Here is a 19,330-nt window from a genome sequence, read left to right as displayed (position 1 = left end):
CTTCAAGGTCGAAAACTCTCAAAATTCCCAAAAATTCCATAAAAAATCACAAATTTGACTCAAAATTCATGATCCTTACAGTCACCGACTCCAAAATCTCAATCATCAACCCCAATTCATAAGCAATAACCCCCAAAATATTAATCATCTCATAATAATTCCTAATTAATAGCTCGCTGACGATTCATTTGACATTTCGTCACTTTCTTATCAAAATATTTTTATAGAACATCCACTTACCTCGTTTTTGACAGCCGACTGTTATGCTATGTGCTGATGATAACCTCACACAATCACGCTTGATATGCTTTATTTCAATTTATTAACACTATGAAATTACTCACTGTCATATCTTTTGAAAGAGTTTATAAGAATCTGTTTAAGTCTTTTAGTTCCTGAAAGATTTTTGAGAAATTTTTGTTTATTTTTCCTGAAGGGTTTTTTCACAGCTTGCTGAGGAAAGAACTGTGTTGTTAAGAAATTTTGAATTTTTGAATTTTGATGATGACTTTGTTTTGGATTTTTGAATTGTTTTGCAGATTTGAGTGAAATTTTGATTCAATTTGTCAGAAATTTGACGTTTTTGTTGCCTAATTTGTAGTTTGACATTAAAATATTGCAATTTTGTCACTGAAAATTCTAAAAAAATCTCCTAAAATTATCAATATTTAACTTAAAATTCAAACCCTTTTTAGTTTAATTTTTAAAAATTAAAGAATATTCATCCTTTTAAATCTCAAACTCCAAAATCTTTCAAATCTATCAAAACACAGCCTAAAGTAAGAAAACTCTGAAATAAACAGAAATCTTCAACTTCCTGATTCAAATTCTTAAGTGAAAACACACGACTTTTTCAAGAAATAATTGTGTCGATGTGTGTCTTTCTAAAAATGTTTAAGACCACATGACTTTCTTTTGTCAATGAAATGAGAAGTTTTTGTTCTAAATTCTTTTGAGGCAAGTTCTTTATAGAAGAAATTGAATGTTTTGAAAAGATTGAATTTTTGAGAATTCTTGGAATTTTTTGAAATTTATTTGATTCTTATTGAATTTGGTTTTTCAAGATAGGATGCCTAAAGACAGAATTGGCAGGACTCAAATTTAGAGAAGCCTACATTTGAGGTGAACTTGGAATTCATAAAGTCCTGTTAACGCTGCCTATAGAATCTTGAAATTAATTTGCATATGAAACAATTTCCAATATATAGTCAGCGATTCTTAACAGACAATGAACATTCTAGCTTGAATGAGCGTGTTTATGAGTATACTCAATTTTGAGAACATATTCATGAGCATGCTCTTTTTTCAGTTCGTGAATAGATGAAGTTCAATTGAGTCTTCATTGATATTTACGGTCAGCGATTTATGGACAAATTTTAAGTTCTAAATGATGAACTTTTGCGTCTAATTATCCGAAATTGAGTTTTAAGATTGAAAATTAGTCAACCAAATATGGATCAAGATTAAGAATTTTTAAAATTTATTCAAACTTTCTGTCTTTTTTTATTTATTTAAAATTATTTCAGTCAGATTTGACTGAGGAAGAATTTGAAAATATTAGAAATTTCATAAAAACTGAAATAAAAATCAGAATTATTACAATTTGCAACCTAATAATTGAAATATTTAGAATGTCATGTATTATTCTCTAACTATTTCATTAAAATTGATCAAAATTAAATTCTAGCAAACAAAAATCTTGTCAAATATAGCCCCATAAGTCAAAAATCAATTCAATTCAATTCATTCAAATGCCGCTGGAACTTGTGTATTTTCTAATAGAACAAAAATCCTTGTTCAATATACTTTGTTCAATATGGTCAATTTATAGTCTCAACTAGAGAAAACTAGTCATTGAATTGAAGCAATAATTGAAATTCACTTAAAAACCATTCAAAATTTCAAATTCCAAAATTTCTCACTTTGACTCTAAAATCTCATTACTGCCAAAAAGCAACAAAGCATCAAATTACATCACAGGATGCTCCAATAGCTTCCATACAAAAACTATTCAAAAATCTCTCTTTTTCGTCGCTTCCAGAACAATTTCCTCTCTTAGCAAAAATTATTCAAAAAAATTATTTTAATTTTATGTAAAAAAAATCTTCGTCTTTAGCACTTTAGACCAAAAAACTAGTCACTGAAAAAAAAATTCATCTGAAATAAGAAAATTTTTATTCATTTAAAAAAAAAGCAGCTCCAACAACAACAAAAAATAATTTCGGGAAGAAGAAACAAAGCCAAAAACTGAAAAAAATAAGAAAAAGAAGAGCGAAGAGAAAAATGCAACAGAAGTAAAAAAAAAGAGAAGATGAAGGGAGGCGGCTTAAAATCGTAAGTGCCTTTTTCATGATGGCGATTGATGTATGACAAGTACGACTAGATTCACATCAATTTTTGACGAGACTATTGACTTCTCCCTCGTCAAAATAAGGTTGAGCGCTCTAGAACAGGCACAAATGTTTCCTATGTGCGGTGCTCGTGAGCAAAGAGAGCACAAAAATATATTTTATGACGATGGCATTCTCAAGAGTCACTTGAAAAACGTCAAAACTGCTGCTTTTGTTGAGGCGAAAAATTAGATGAAAATTGGAAATAATTTTCATTTTTTTCTTTTTTTTTTGAAGTTTAATTTCCTTGGGATAGAGAAATGTAATTTTTTATGATTTCTTTTAGTTCCATCAATTTTTGTTCCTCAATTTTTTCTATTGTTTTTTTTTTTGAACTCTCTTTTGTGTCTGTTTGTATGAAATTTATTGGGATTTAAATTGATTTAATTGCAATTAAGACTTTTGTCTTTTTAATTACCATCATGAATGAAGAAAGGGGTTTTATGGTTTCATGGAGGGGACTGTGGGGTGTCCGTGGTGTAATGTGGAGTTAATTGAGTTGGCATGTATTTATGGTGTTTTGGCAAATATGAGAAAATTTGTAGATTTTAAAAGAAATTCTAGATTTTAAATCAACATTTAAAATAAAATCTAATTTTGCCTTAATTTTGAATTTTAAAGAAATTGAAAAAATCGAAGAAAATTAAATTATTGAAATTTGATTTTAGATTTTAAAAGTTGACTTTTTGAAACTTGTTTTAAGACTTTTAAAAAATGATTTTGAAATTTAAACCTTTGATTTAATTTAAAATGTTTTGAAAATTGATCAAGAATTTAGAAATTGCATTTAAAATTTACAAATTTGATTTGAAAATACAAGAATTAAAAGAAATTAAAAAATTTTGATTCAAAACTTTTGAAATTTGAATTAAAATTTAGAAATTTGAATTAAAATTTAGAAATTTGAATTAAAATTTAGAAAATTTGAATTAAAATTTAGAAATTTGATTTTAAAATTTTGAAATTTGAATTGAAATTTAGAAACTTGAATTGAAATTTAGAAATTTGAGTTAAAATTTAGAAATTTGATTTGAAAATTTAGAAATTTGTTTTAAAAGTTTTGAAATTAGATTTAGAATTTAGATTTAATTGAAAATTAAACAATTTCTATCCTGATTTAAATTTAATTTTGTAAGTTTCAATAATTTTCAAAGACTTCTTTCAAAATTTGGATAATAAATTTCAAATTTTTATAATTTTATTTGAAATCTTTTTTAATTACTAGTTTGATGTTTTAAAGAAATGTTTGTAGTTTTTAAAAAGAATTTAAAAAAATTCAATATTTTAATTTTTTAAGTTCATAAAATCAAGTCAACTACCAATTTTAATTAAAACAATCTTAAACACCCCACAAAAACATTTTAAAAACCTTTAAAAATTCTTCAATATTCACTAAGAAATAAACAGCAACATTTCTAAGCCTCAAAAAGCCGCGGGCATCTAACATTTCTGCTTAGCCATCACCAAAATATCTTCTCTTATAAGCACAAACTAAGAATAAAGAATAAAGACAGAAAATAAAAAGATCACATCTAAATGATATTCACATATTCAGCAATTTACAAGTAATTTCTTAGATTTATATCAATAATTTATTTTTGTCCTTTTATCGTTTTTCTTCATATATATTAAATATTAATCTATTGTAACAAAATAATCACAATTTCATATTTTTTTGTAGTTTTTTTTTCTTTCATTTTTTTTTTCTTCATATTTACTTGCAATATATTTATACGGCGTGGTTTCTTTTGTTCTATAATTTTTTACTCTTTTATTATTATTTATTTTTATTTTTTTTTCTTTTTTTTTTACTTATGTAGTTCACTGGTATACTCGTCGCATCAATATCATAATGCCATTAAAGAAATGAAATTTTACATAGAAATCTTTTATACAAAAAATGACACATTTTTTTGGTTTTTTTATATTTTTTCTTGTTTTGAGGGGTTTGAAATTTTTGTGAAGATTTGAAAAATTTGAATTTTTTAAGAAGATTTTTGGAGAAAATTTAAAATTTTGTTGATTTTTAATTTGAAGTTTTTTAAATTAAGTAATCATTTCAAAATAAATGTAAATCAAAATTTTCAAAATTTAAGTTCATTTCTAAATGTTTGTTAAATTTGTTAGTTTCAAAATTCTCGACATTGAATTTGAATATTTAAAATTGACAATAAATTTGAAAACATATTAAATATTCAAATTTTAAATTTTAGGTTTACAATTACAAAATCTTAATTAATTCAAATTCAATTTTCTAAAATTTTAGAACTTATATAATTCAAGTTTTATAATTTTTGAACTCATAATTTTGAATTTTTAAAATTTACAATTTATAAATTCAAATTTAAGAAATTTATAAGTTTAAAATTCAATTTTAAGAAATTTCAAATTTTATAATCAAAACTCAAATTTTTGTAATTAAAATGCAAACTTTTTATACTTTTTCTTAAATTTCAAAATTTAGAATTTTAATCAAATTTTTCCAAATTTTAATTTAAATTCTAATAAAAAAATTATTTAAATTTAAAAACTTCAACTTAATAACCTTCAAAATTTCAAAATTTTTTACAAACATTTCCCCAAAAAAATTTCAAATTAATATTCACAACCCCTCAGATCATAATTTCATGTGCCCATAATAAATCAGATTTTAAGCTATTTTTTGAATGAATTTTTTCAGCTTTAAAAATCTTCAATCAATATTTTTTCTTACGTATATTTGGTATTTAAGTGTCTCCAAACAAACTTCAAAGCAGACATCAGACAACTTAACATTGCTGACTCATAACTCATACATCATGGCAAGTCTATAAGTCACCTAATTTCTGCCGTGAAATTTCCGTCCCACTCTTATTATTGTTACAATTTTTTTCACTTTTTTTAACATTTATACAGAGACGCAAAAAATGAATCATTTTCATGTTATGATAGGCAGAAAATTTACGTATGTTTAATGATCATATCGTATACATCATTTCTATTCTGAACATTTTTTTTTTAAATTTAATTTATTTTTCAGGTCCATTAAAATGTTTTTATTTTTTATTTTAATTTAATTCTTCTCAATTTTTTTTTTTGTTAAAATTTCTACATTCATCATCATTTATTGATTTTAATTTTTTTCTATTCATTTTTTTGAATGTTCAACTTTCGTGGGCACAAGAAAAAAAGAAAAAAATATTGTTTTTAAATTCTTAAATAAGCCAAAAATGCCTATGTGTATATGGATGTATGGATGTACGTATTTTTTGTGTTTGTTGTGAAATTCTTTAGAATTTATTTTTTTTTTCTTGTCATATCTTCTTCATTGTGAATACACTGAGAGAAATGAATCTTTTTTTAGTTGTGATAAATTTGTTGGAATTTTGAACAATTTATTGGATTTCTTATTGGAATTTTTGGTGACAATTTGTTGCTAAGGGGTGGACAATTCTGTTGAATTTTATATTCTAAATTTTAAAAATTGAAAGAATTTAAAATTGAAAAAATTCAAATTTAAGAATTTAAATTCAAAGCATTGAAGAATGTGAAATTAATGTGAATTTGAAAACAATTCAAATTTAAGAATTTGAAAAGAATTCAAATTTAAGAATTTAAAATTGAATTCAAATTTACGAATTTGAAATTGAATTCAAATTTAAGAATTTGAAATTGAAAGAATTCAAATTTTGAAAACTCAAAATTAATAAATTTTTAAATTTGAAAAGTTTCAAATGTCACTAAATTCTTCAAAAAATCCAAATTAAATCTTCAAAATTCCACCAATTTAAATCAATAAAAAACTATAAATTCCCCTCAGTGTCGTTCTCTTCTGCATGTCATTTTTCATTTCATTTGAATTTTAGTTATATTTATAAAGATTTACTGGCTTTATGATGGATGCATTTTACAATTTATTTATTTCATGTGTTGTTGTTACTTGAAACTTATAGGAATTGGGTTCAATTTTCAATTTTTTTACTTTTATTTATTTTTTCATCTACATAAATTAATTTTTATGTATATTTGAAGGTATTTTTTATTGTATGGAGAGAGATTATTTATTTATTTTACGTATTTTTTTATACAATTTTTTCCTTAAAATGTGTGTTACTTTGGTATACTTTGGAGCATTCGTATGGAAACTAATATGTCTACTTATCATTATCTATGCTATCTTGCAAAAAATTCATCTCTTTTTTTTACGGTCAATACTACATCGAAAAAAATTCATTTTAATAATTTTTTTTAAGCCTGTCAATTTTTTTTTTATGCTGTAATTTTTTTTTAATAATTCGATAAAAATGCAATTTGTTTTTTGTATACTTTGATATCCAATTCATTCATTCTTATATAAAGATTTTTCATTTAAATTTTTTTTTTATTTCTTTTTTTTTTAAAAAAAACCAAAAAAAGCATCTTTTCAATTACGTATATGTGGTATAAAGTTACAAAAAGTGTATAATTTTCTTCTGTCCAGTAATTTTGAATAAACTTAAGTTAAAAAAAATCTTTTTTTTTTTGTTTTGTTTTTCTTCAATTTCTTGTTGTTGTTGTTGTTGGGGCATCGAAGAGAATAAAAATATTTTTTTTTTTATCAAGTATTTTTCATTTTTTTTTATTATTTTTAAGTATAATATGTACATCAGTGAAGAAATCAAACTCTTGAATAATTACATACAATTTCATCATGATCATATTTTTACTTAGCACTTTTTGTACGTATATATTTCATTTTCTTACTCAAAATAAAAAATAAAATAAGAATGAAGACGCGCTTCAATGTTCGAATTTCAACCGAAAAAGGGAATATTCAAGAATGTAATTTATACAAAAAGGAGAAGAAATCTTCTTTAAAATGTTGTTTTTTTGGAGGTGTTTTTTGGCTTTTGAAGATGGAACTGGTTGGTATTGGGAGATTTGTAGCTTGAATATGGGGCAGATTGAACAACAATGGATGTGTTGAGGGATTCTAGAATAGTCAAATCAGATCAAAACAATGTGCAGAATAAACAGAACTGTAATAACAGTTGCTTGATAATGATTAGCACTTTTTGGTCCAATTTAATCTATAGAAGCCCTAACAGGCAATGAGCATACTCATCTTATCATGAATATCATGATAGAATCATCTTATCATGGTATAATCATGTTTGTTCCGGAAATCTGACCGGATTATAAAGGCTACCTTATCGAAACTCTTTTTTCATTTTGACTATCTAGTTACAAAGTTTGGTTCGTGTGAAGGGAGCAGGTTTGAGGTCTTTTACACAGCTATGTCTGCACTGCTAGATATACAACAATATACGAATATCTGAATGATTTTCTTTACCAAATCTTTCGCACAAGAACTGTAACTGGGAACAATGCAAGGTATATCAGGTATATCAGGACGTACTCGTGTCTATGCAATGTACAGAACTTGCAAGTGGTTCGGATCCCACTTTAAACTGTAGGTCTAAAGGGTGTGATATAACAAATTGTTAACGGTAGTGCCTCCAGCTCGTAAGGCTGAGCCTTTGAATATGGAGCATATTATCATCAGCTTGATAAAGCTAATAAAAAGCCTAGTCCAATACCGGGACATCCTGGTAAATTACAAATATTGGGCATTAAAATGGGCCAAAAGTAAAATGACGAAGTTAAGCAGTCAACTCTACGATTTAATAATGCTACAAGGTCTTTGTTGAGCCACATGGATACTAAGTAGCCTCACTACACTCTAGTGTGACTCTGGTAACTGCTATAGAAACAACATTGATTTAGGATCAATACAGATTCTTAAATTAGCTTTAAGCTTGAGATATCTAAAGATTTTCTCGATTACAGGGATAATTACCTAAAGTCGAGACATGGAGAACCTCAGGGAAAACCCTTAACAATCAGGTCAGTCTGCATTACATTTAGAACTGAACCCAAAACCAACAAGTTCCATTCCCCGGCCAATTCATTTGATATTCCGTATTTATAAAAAATCTTTTTACTTCTCAAAAAATAAAAGTAAAAAAAAATCCTGTTTTTCGTAATGTTTCTTAATTGCACAACTACATAAAAAGGGGAGCAAAACAAAAAAAGGTGGGAGAGAGAGAGAAAGAAAAAGTGAAATAATATAATAATAATAAAATTGAAGAAAACAATCTCAAAATCACTGGTTCACAAAAAATTAATAGTAGTTTTAAATTCCATTATAAGGAAAAACAAGAAAATAAAAAAAAAATTTCATTTGTTGATCGACATGAGGAAAAGATGATGTAAAATACTGAATACTGCATATGCTATGCATGACTGAAATTTAGCTCTGAGACAGGCGCAAAGTAGCTTGAGACTCTTTGGAATTTTTAACTTTTATGCAGGCTTATCATTTTTAAAATTATTGTTTTTTGAGGCTTTTTTATGGATGTAGGGCATGTTTTTGTTAATAGAAACTGAAGATAATTGGAACTAAATTTTGAGGAATTGATAAAAAATGCTGAAGCTGTACTTAAAGTACTTACAAAATGCCTTATTAATGCATCCATAATAACCACAAAAAAACAATTTTTAAAAACATATTTTTTAATCAATGTCAATAAAATTACATGAAATTGTGCATTTTTTAATAATGAGAAAATGATACAAAAATAAATAATGAAAAAATAATACAAAAGGTTTCGGTAGGTTGTTTGAATTTGAGGATCATTTGTGGACGCTGATTGGTGTAAAATTGAGCGTTTAATTTTGAATACTTAGAGGGTTATTGGGGTGCTTGTAAGGAGTTTTTGTCAGGAATTTTAATGAATTTTTGAATATTTTGAAGAATTTAAATTTATTTTTAAATTCCAAAATTAGAAAAATTTAGAAAATTTTGAAAGATTTTGAAAACTTTTTAATTTTTTTTGACTTTAAGTTTGGTCTTAAAAATTTAAATATTAAGTTTGTTCTTAAAAAATTTATATAATTTTCAAATTTTCAAATCGTAAATTTTTTTTAAATTTTAGAATGATATTTTTAAATTCAAAATATTTTTTAAACTTTTCTCATTAAAATTTTCAAAATTTCAAATTCAAAAAACTCAGAATCTTCTAATTCAAAAATTTTAAAATGTCTTTTCCAAAATTCAAAAAGTTCCGAAATTTTCATTTTAAAATTCAAAAATTTCATTTTTAATTTCAAAAATTTTATTTTAAAAATTTAAAATTTTCCAAAATCTTCATTTTAAATTTTAAAAAACTGGATTGAAATTTTAAAAATTACAAAATTTATTTCCAATTTTTTCAATAATTCCTGTCAAAATTTCCCCAATTCCAAGTCCCCTTCAAATTATAATCAAATATAAAACATCCCATTATGTTTTTCAATTTTCTTAATTTCCCTTCCTCATGTCGTCATTAAATTCCCCGAATTAAAAAAAAATAATACAAGAAAAACTTTTTTTTTGTTGTTCAAAAAATGTATTTTTCGTCTCTAAATTACAGTTCAATTACGTATTTTTTTAATATCTGATGATTTTTTACTGCTGTCAAATACTTTTCAAGTTATAATTCCTTATTACAATTTTTTATGCCTTAAATTAAGCTTTTTTTTCATCAATATAATTCTAAAATGTTTATCAATTATTATTTTTATTTTTTTTTATTACTTTTTTTGTCCTTAATAATTAAAAAAATTTGAGGTCACATGAGTTGGTTTCTTTACTTTTTTCATTATTTTTAATTCATTATTATTAATTATTAGTTTTTTTAAAAGTTAGAGAATCAATTTTATTTTCATACAAATTGTAAATATTTTTTTCTCATATAATTTTTTTTAATTTACATTGCCTAAAAAAAGGAGAGAGAAAGAACTATTTTGCAATTCGTGCAGAATAGAAATTTTTTTAAATTTTTTTTAGGTAGGTCATTTTTGGTGTGGGGGGGCTGTTGTGGTGTGGGTGTAGGGGGTCTGGACTCAAATTGCTCCTGTTGAGCTACTTCTGAGTTTCTAGGTTTCAATGCTGTTTTTCAATTTTTTATAGCTTCTTTTTGGTTTTTTAAATCATTTTTTTTTCAAATTTCAAATTGAATTTTTAAATTTTTAACTTTTTTTGGAGAAATTTTCAAATAATTCCAATTGAAAATCAGAATTTCTCAATTTTTTTGACCTAAATTATCAAATTTCACCTTTTAAAAATTCAAATTTTCTGTACAGTATCCCCTCAACCCCCACCACAACAGCCCCACCCCTCCACATTCATAGTAACGTCAAGTATTTTTTTCTCACTTTTTTTTCCAAAAAAAAAAAATATTCGAGAACAATAGACATCCAACGAGATTTCATCTCTCATTAGAATTTAATTCATCATCATCTACATCAAAGTGTCTTCAATGAGTTCACCCGATTGACATCGTCCGCATCTTTCGTTCACTGGAATTGCACAAACTTAAGAGACTTGGAAAATTATTTCATTTCCGAATGAAAATTAACGAACGAATTTTCTTTAATCTTTCTTGTGTATTTATAAGAAGGTAGTGGTTTAGTTTTGAGTTGAGAAGGGGTTTGAAGAGGGTTGGGGTCTGGATGGATGGATGGGTATTGGAGGAGATTGTGTGTTTCAGCTGGTTTTATTGGATTTTTAGTACTGAATAGTAATTTTTGGGGTCTAAAGAGGTGTATGAGTCATTTATGGCCATCTTCATAGCTTTTTATGGCTCAATCTGATTTTAGAGGGTTTAGAGTACTCTATTTACTAACTATGCTCTAAATCAGCAGCCAATGCTCAAAGTAGACTCGACTTAAGTCGACTAGACTCAATATAACAACTAAGGATGGACTTTAGAGCTAGTTACTTGAATAAAACACTCAATATACCTCAAACTAGCTAGAATAACTTCAAATTTAAGGACTGAATGTCTTGTAGCTTCAACGATAGCCTCTTTTATTAAAATTCAATCCTCAACTAGCTTAGAGTAACTTATAATGCTGCTTATAACTTAATTAAGCAAAAAAGTGATGATTCTGGAATCTAATGCTTCAATATTGCCAATTTCACTCAATTTAAGTTCCATTTTTTGCTCAAAGACTTCATATTTTGATGAATTATGAGGAATAGTAGATGACTACCTCAAATTTCAATGCTAAGACCCCTTCATAGCTCCTTAAATCCAATCAGACTCCCAAATCTTCAACCACCCTCAATCAAAACTCTCTTCATCATTAAATGGTACACATAATAATCTTAATTGTCAATAAAACATCTATAAAATCGTGTGGTTTATTTTTTTGGACTAATTACTCGAATTTTCATTTCTCATCTTCATTATCATCTCTTAATTTCTTTTTTTTTATACTAAATGGACAATCTTCTTTTATTATTTTTTTGTTTTTTTAAGATTCTACTCAATTTTTAATAGTTATTTTTTTTTCTCAATTTTACTTAAAGAACATATTTGTTTTCATTAATTTATACTGGACTTTGAGGTGGTGTAATTTCATCGGCACCATCACCTGAACCGGGTTCTCCTTTGGTCTTGTTCTCCTTCTTCCATCTATTTGATGATGAGAAAATAACAAAAAATGAAATAAATTAGCGTGAAAATAATTTTAAATGTGCATAAATTATCAAACTTACTTCATTCTCCTATTTTGGAACCTACATGGAGCGTCATTATGTTGTTATTATCAAGTGCACGCAAAGAGCATGGAAAGGAAAAAAATTAATAAAAAAATATATCATTAATAAGTATATCATGTGAGCGTATAAGATAAGATAATTAACAAACATGTAAGGCTTTTTGTTGCTTTCTTGAAAGAACAAGAACATTGAGCATTACAAGTTGGAAATTTCTTTATAAATCGGTAATAAAGCGCATTTTTGAGGATTTAGGGTTTTTTTGACATGATGTCTAAGGGGTTTTCTGACTAGACTTCTGACTGGATGGATAGTCAGCCAAAGTATCCCATCATCTTCCACATCCAATCCACCATCATCATTCATCCAATCCACCATGACAAAAACAACAATTGCACCCGTATCGAAAGGAAATGAATGATTAAAAAGCAATAATTACCATATTTTAATTTGGCGTTCAGTGAGACATAATGCATGTGCAATTTCAATTCGTCTTCTTCGTGTTAAGTAACGATTAAAATGAAATTCTTTCTCTAGCTCCAATGTTTGATATCGCGTATATGTTTGACGTCCTCGCTTTCGTTCTGTAAATAGAATTTTTTAGAGAAGAGAAACAAAAAGGCAGGTGCGAATTAATCATGCTTTTAATAAATTTAGGATAAAAAAATTCATTTATTAGTTATTTTTAAGCACAAGAAAATGCAAAAAAGCAAGAAAAACTTTTTTTTTTTTAATTTTCACAAATGGACATTGCAGTTGCGATTGTGTAGCAAATATACTAACGAGAGATAAGGTTATTGCATAAAAAATGGATATGAAAATTTATGATCGTGCAATTAATTATTATTTGAATGGAATGGATAATTAATTGACAGATTTTTGCTTGCAGAATTGAAAATAATGAAAATAATTTTTGGAATCAAAGAAATTGTCATTAATTGAATTGAGTCAGATTTTGTAATCATGTTTGTGGTCATGAAAATTTAATAAACAATTAGATATGAAATGGCAAAGAGACCGACTAGGTTGAGTGGTTTTGAGTCGGTTTTATGGTCTGATTGATTTGTGATTTGTGATTAATTTGAGAATGTCAATCAGTTCTTATTTTATTAAGTTGCTACTTTCAGTGTATGACCATTTTGAGTCATTGAGATTAGTACTTGATCATATTGAGTCGTTGCTTTAAGAGTTGGACCATATCAAGTCATTGCTTCAGAATTTTGAACATTTCATATTGTTGCTTCAAGTATTTGGTCAATTTCAAGTCATTGCTTCAAAAATATGACAATTTTCAAGTCATTGCTTCAAAGATTTGACAATTTCAAGTCTTTGCTTCAAAAATTAGACAATTTCAAGTCATTGCTTCATGAATTTGACAATTTCAAGTCATTGCTTCAAAAATTAGACAATTTCAAGTCATTGCTTCAAGAAAGTGACAATTTCAAGTCATTGCTTCAAGAATTTGACAAGTTTCAAGTCGTTGCTTCAAGAATTTGACAATTTCAAGTCATTGCTTCAAGAATTTGGTCAATTTCAAGTCATTGCTTCAAGAATTTGACAAGTTTCAAGTCATTGCTTCAAGAATTTGACAATTTCAAGTCATTGCTTCAAGAATTTGGTCAATTTCAAGTCATTGCTTCAAGAATTTAACAATTTTAAGTCATTGCTTCAAGAATTTGGTCAATTTCAAGTCATTGCTTCAAGAATTTGGCTAATCTCAAGTCATTGCTTCAAGAATTTGACAATTTCAAGTCATCGCTTCAAGAATTTGGTAAATTTCAAGTCATTGCTTCAAAACATTGACCACTTCAACTCATTTTGTGTCATTATAATCGAATTTTGACCATTTCAACTCATATTTTCAACCTCATTACCTCAAAGATGTCCATAACTTTAATCACTGTCTTGCAGCCAATTCTAAGTACCTCATTTAACCTCAAGTTACCCCATTCATATCCAAAAATATATTTCATAATATCCATCCATTAATAAAGAATCTCCTCAAATCTACTCTCATTTAGCAATAGTTTCAAGTAGTCTCAATTAGCTCCAACTTTCATCATTTAAATATTTATGTCTATTGCATCCATAAGTATCAAGCTCATTAAAAATCTTTCGTCAATAAATTAACAGAAAAATATTGAATTTCTCAAGTATTTCTCATTTATCTCTAATTCATTATAAGCTCATAACCTCAAAAAAATTAAGTATAAGGCAGAACATACTCTAAGCTTTAAACTCATTTTTATGTGATATGAAAATAGAGATTCTTCTTATTTTTCTTCATTTATTTTCCATCTAATAACAGCAAATATCATCAGCATTTGCGTTTTTGGAAACAATTACAATTTCGGCCATTGTTGATTGTTGGTATATGATTGTGCCTTTATATTTTTTGATGTATGGAACATCAACGAATGAAAACATTTAGACACTAATGGATTTTTAATCGTTCCGTAGTTATATAGCATTAATTTTTATTTTTTTTTTGTTTTCTCTACGTCGTGCTGTACATTATATATATTTTATAAATGTCTGTAGATTTTTTTTATTTCCATTCTTTTATGTTTTGTCGAATAGCGTAGTGATGTGAACAAGTAAGTAAAAAACGCGTACCAGTTTTTATTCTTTTATACACCTTATATTGTTTACTGGTACCTCAATGTGTATGCTTTGATTATATGAAACACGCACTAAATGTATTAAATTTTCATGCTTTTATTCTGAGGTTCCTTGTGAGGAATTGGATTGATTTTGCGGAGGGATACTGTGATTTGTGGTCTGTGTGAGCAACGATCCACAAGTGATGGGAATTAGAAGATGTGGATCTTAGGACAGATCCAACTTTTGACGAATTCCAAATGCGGAAATGGGTCCACGTGCGGATTCACTAAGGAAGACATTGAGTCTGTGATTTAACTAGCAATTCTTGAGTGCTAATCGGGATATATATTAATTTTTTAGGGGTTGGGAAGGTGTTGTTGAGGTTTTTAGGCTGAAATATATAAAATACGTGCTCGATTCCTACACAGGACATGCCCAAGGCTGTCAAGTTGATTGGAAAGATAAAAAGTGATTAAAATTTGATTTACTAAGAATTTGTCCAAATGAATGGCTTGATATGTCAACTTAAGACAGTTTACTCTGCATTCTGGTTATGTAATTGATGATTGAGGTTCCAAATGCCCTCTAATTGCTGCTTATGACTAGCATTTGATGGTATTCTGATGTAAAATCAGATACCCTAAATAACATGATATAAAGAGAAGAGTAAGCTGAGAGCACACTCGTGTACATGCTTAACTAATGTATTCAAGTAGGACAAGCTCTTGGCAACATGCTATTGGCCTGATAGGCATAACTTGGCTTCCTGAGATTTAAACCCTGGATTCTAAAATCTAGTTAACCATTTTGCAGTCTTCAATCTACTTGACAGCTTCAAAATCAATCTATATTCCCCTAACAGTCTAAAATGCTTTTATGGTACAGAGAGTACACTACAGTACCTAAAAGCGGTCTTTTCGCCTGTTATGGTTCCTTTCAAATCTCAAATAAGTCAAAACAACACCAAAAATTCCCTACAAAATCCTCCACAAGGGTATAATGCTCTTCCTCTTCAATCTTCACTCTACTTATACATTTTTGACTTGAAATCGATAACTTGCGCGGTTTTCTACCCCATCAACAAATTTTTCGTGTGAGATTCCACCAAGAAAAAATAATAAAGAAATGTGTGTTAATTTTTGTATAATTTATGACATGCCTTCTAGCCTTTTTGTACCTACACTTACTTTAACTAGACTTTTGCATTATTTTCATTAATTCACGGCATATATTTTTGGAACAAAAGGCTTTAATGGATTGCCATTAAGCTTCACAATTTTTTCTTAACAGTTGCTTCATAAAAAATTTTTGTTGTTGTCATTAATCGATCAGTAAATTATCGGAATCGCTTAAATACATGAATCGGAATGAGACATGTTCCTGTGTGTACGGAACAGATAAACATGAAAATTAGTCATTTGAGCATTATTTTGGGAATGAGGGGATGCATTGACAGCCTTTGACACGCATTTTTCAAATACAATGATAATTACCATTATGGCTATATCGCAAAACTTTAACATTCTACACGCATTTTAATAATTATTTTTGATAAAAGGTGGAAATTTTTGATGAATGTAAGTTGATTGTGACTAATGGCTTTCTTGAGGTTAGTGGAAATTATAAGAAATTTTTATATTTTTTTGATGGCTTAATTTTGTTGGTTTGTTGATTGAGGAAGTTGTCGTGGGAGGTATGCGGTATAGTGAAATTGTCGCTAATATTCCATGCGTTGCTCTGCTGTTATTGTGTCTTACTTTTAGTTGCTCTGTCGGTCAGGCTGTCCGACTCAGTCTGTCCGACTCATTCTGTCCGACTCAGTCTGTCCGACTCAGTCTGTCCGACTCAATCTGTCCGACTTAGTTTGTCCGACTCAGTATGCCCGATTTAGTCTGTCTGACTCAGTATGTCCGACTTAGTCTGTCCGACTCAGTATGCCCGATTTAGTCTGTCCGACTCAGTATGTCCGACTTAGTCTGTCCGACTCAGTCTGTCCGACTTAGTCTGTCCGACTCAATCTGTCCAACTCAGTCTGTCCGACTCAGATTGTCCGTCAGTCTGATTCCCTAAATTGACATCAAATGATATCAAAATAAGCTTCAAATACACAAAAACTCAATTTCAACCTTCATCCACCGCCAAGTCCCCATCTTCAGTCTCTCAATCTTATCACATCTCCCCCGCATATCCAGTCAAACTTTAAAGAATTTTCATTAAAAACAATTTCAATTTCTGTTGTTATTCTATCTCAAAATAAAAGATAATTCTTAAGGGATATTTAAAGATATTGTACATGTCTGTCTTCTCATTTCTCCCTGCACATACATGTGCGCATCTTTTTCAATGGTAATACCATCCTCATCATCTTTTTCCACAAGGAAGAAGACATGAACAAAAAAAAAATAGAAAAGAATAAAATTTTTTAGAAATTGGAAAGTTTTGCTTTTTTTTCAGGAGACGGTACATACTCGGTTTGTTGTAGATTCGGTATTTTTTTGTATTCTTTACTTCAAAAAAACTCACAGAAAATAAAAAAACCTTTTCTATATTAACCCATATCAAACGATTTGACAGCTGACTGTTACCATTTTTTCTCTACTTGTGTAATTTTAAGAGTAGAATTGTATAATATAAAATAGAACCTACGAGCGAGTGAGATAGATTGTATATACATAAAAAAAAATATAAGAGACATGTTGCTGCTCCATCCACTTAAATGTATTTCATCTTCACGGGGTTGAATAGTCCATGATTTTTTTTTAATATTATTTCTTATTTCTTCTTCTTATTTTCCATTCTACTTGAGGAGTCAGAGGCCAAACCTTAATTTTCTATTTTGATAGATCATACGTTTATGACTTGAAAGTCACTATCCCGCAGATAGACCCGAAAATTTTTCTTTTTATTTCTTTTATGTTAGCTTAATATTTTGGAATTGGAGTGCTGTGAGATGCTTTGGGAGGGAGTTCGAGAGCGACCAGATGCTATGGAGGCTTAGTGAGCTGGTGTAATGGGTTGAAAGCTTAATGGTGGATATTATGAGATTGAGTGAGCTGTTATATTGGGCTGATAGCTTGATGGTGGATATAAAGGACTGAATGGGGATTGAATAGGCTTAAATAGGGTGCAGTAAGGACAAATTTAAATGTATAATTGAGGATTGATTCATTTAAGTTAGGATACATTTAATTTTAAAGGATATACACTAGTACGAGCCCTAGATTTGTGTCCAATTGAACAAAATACACTTCAACCTGCATTATTAACAAGTTATGTCCATTTAAGATAGGAGTGGGAGTCGACTTAACTCCTGGAAAGAAGCTGTCGATAGAGACAGCATTGCATTTGGAATTGGCAGTTGGCAGGCGGAAGCCGGCGATAGAACTAGTTTAGGGTGACATCTGAGGAAGGCCATGGATCACAGTTGATCTGTACGGCCAGCGAAATAAGTAAGTTAGAGAGTCGACTGAGTAAGAGAAGGACAACAGAGGCTGAAATGACTTGTGTCTAATTAATGGCATCAGTATTAATAGGACTAAATGTATAAAATCAAGGTTTGGTTCAAAAGTAACTCATTATGTCAAGAAATCATACTTAATGTCTCTAAGATAGTCCTTGTATAGATCTTAAGCTACAAAATTAGGCTTCTACCTCAAAATCTTCAAAAGAACTCTAATTTAAGCTCTAATATTGTTCTTCAGTCAATTCTAATCCTTAACAGCCCCAGAAACTGCGCCTAAGGTACTTAAACCCCAAAACACCCAATTCTAACTTCCATACTTCCAATTTTTTTCTGTCCATTCCATGAAGATGGCTCGAAGGGAAACAACAAGTAAGATGATAAATATGAAGACGAGACCAATTATTTGTTGTTGTAGTTTTTGACGAGAAGACTCAGCTTTTGGGTAAATAAAAACAAAAAAATAAAAATAAATTCTCCATTGTGGTCATCACACATCACATAACATCAAGTCATGTGCCGTGTCTATATCTAAAAGAAATTATTCTCTCCACTTCTTCTTCTTTTTTGACTTGTTTTTTTTTGAAAAATTGCATGAAATTTTTTATAAAATTAAACTTTCTCATCATCATGTAATTTTCATTTCTGGTTTTTTTTTTTTTTGAGGATGAGCGAGAAAGAGGAACGAAATTACTACGAAAAGCATCATCAGGTCCGAAAGGCTTTAATTTCATTTTAATTACATGTTACGCTCATTTTTTTTTGTTTTTATCTTCTTTTTGTTCCTCATTCTTTATTGTTTCATTTCTCTGCTGAGGTGGAATAAATGATGGAAGTTAGTGGATGGTTGTGGAGGGTATGGGGGGCTAAGGCGAATATTTTGGGATTTTTATCGAATTTTTATTCAAATTTTTTAATTTAAAAATCTTTAAAAAAATTGAAAAATTGATTTTTAAGTCCATCAAACTCAGACAGTTCTTAAGCATCTCCAGCCAGTCCCCAAACATCAAACTCACTTCCACACCTCCCTCAATAATCCAGCTAACCAAAGGCCATTGAATTATATTCACATTTGAAAATAGCCGCGTGCACATGTGTGTAATTTTAAATTTTAATTCTCTTCCCTTTAAGGCCCATGAATTAAGGAACGCTCAAAATGAAGCTCACGAAATTTATCCACCAATTAACAAAAAAATAATAATGGAAATAAAATTTTAAAAATTGCATCTGATATTAAGGATGACGATTATTCTTCCATTACAGTACCAACAATTCCTTGAGGATATTAAGCCACAAACAAAAAAATATTAA

General features: G+C 28.4%; 1 protein-coding gene across 4 annotated transcripts in view; it reads right to left on the bottom strand.

The window, feature by feature from the left end:
- Nucleotides 1-10,818: 10,818 nt before the first annotated feature.
- Nucleotides 10,819-19,330, bottom strand: part of Antp (homeotic protein antennapedia) — a 131,647-nt gene continuing 123,135 nt past the window's right edge. For all 4 annotated transcript variants that reach the window (XM_070634962.1, XM_070634966.1, XM_070634964.1 and 1 more), the window contains 3 exons: nt 12,395-12,539; nt 11,956-11,976; nt 10,819-11,872 (listed from right to left, as the gene is read on the bottom strand). In XM_070634962.1, the coding sequence (XP_070491063.1) occupies nt 11,788-11,872; nt 11,956-11,976; nt 12,395-12,539 (251 nt within the window). In that variant the 3' untranslated portion in view covers nt 10,819-11,787. The remainder of the gene's footprint in view (nt 11,873-11,955; nt 11,977-12,394; nt 12,540-19,330) is intronic.

The sequence above is a fragment of the Chironomus tepperi genome, unplaced genomic scaffold, assembly GCF_022539635.2.
Source record: "Chironomus tepperi strain 1889 unplaced genomic scaffold, CSIRO-AGI_Ctep_v1 contig_85, whole genome shotgun sequence".
In the NCBI taxonomy this organism is placed as follows: domain Eukaryota; kingdom Metazoa; phylum Arthropoda; class Insecta; order Diptera; family Chironomidae; genus Chironomus; species Chironomus tepperi.
Note: the sequence above shows the minus strand (reverse complement) of the source record. Positions and strands in the feature narration are given on the sequence as shown.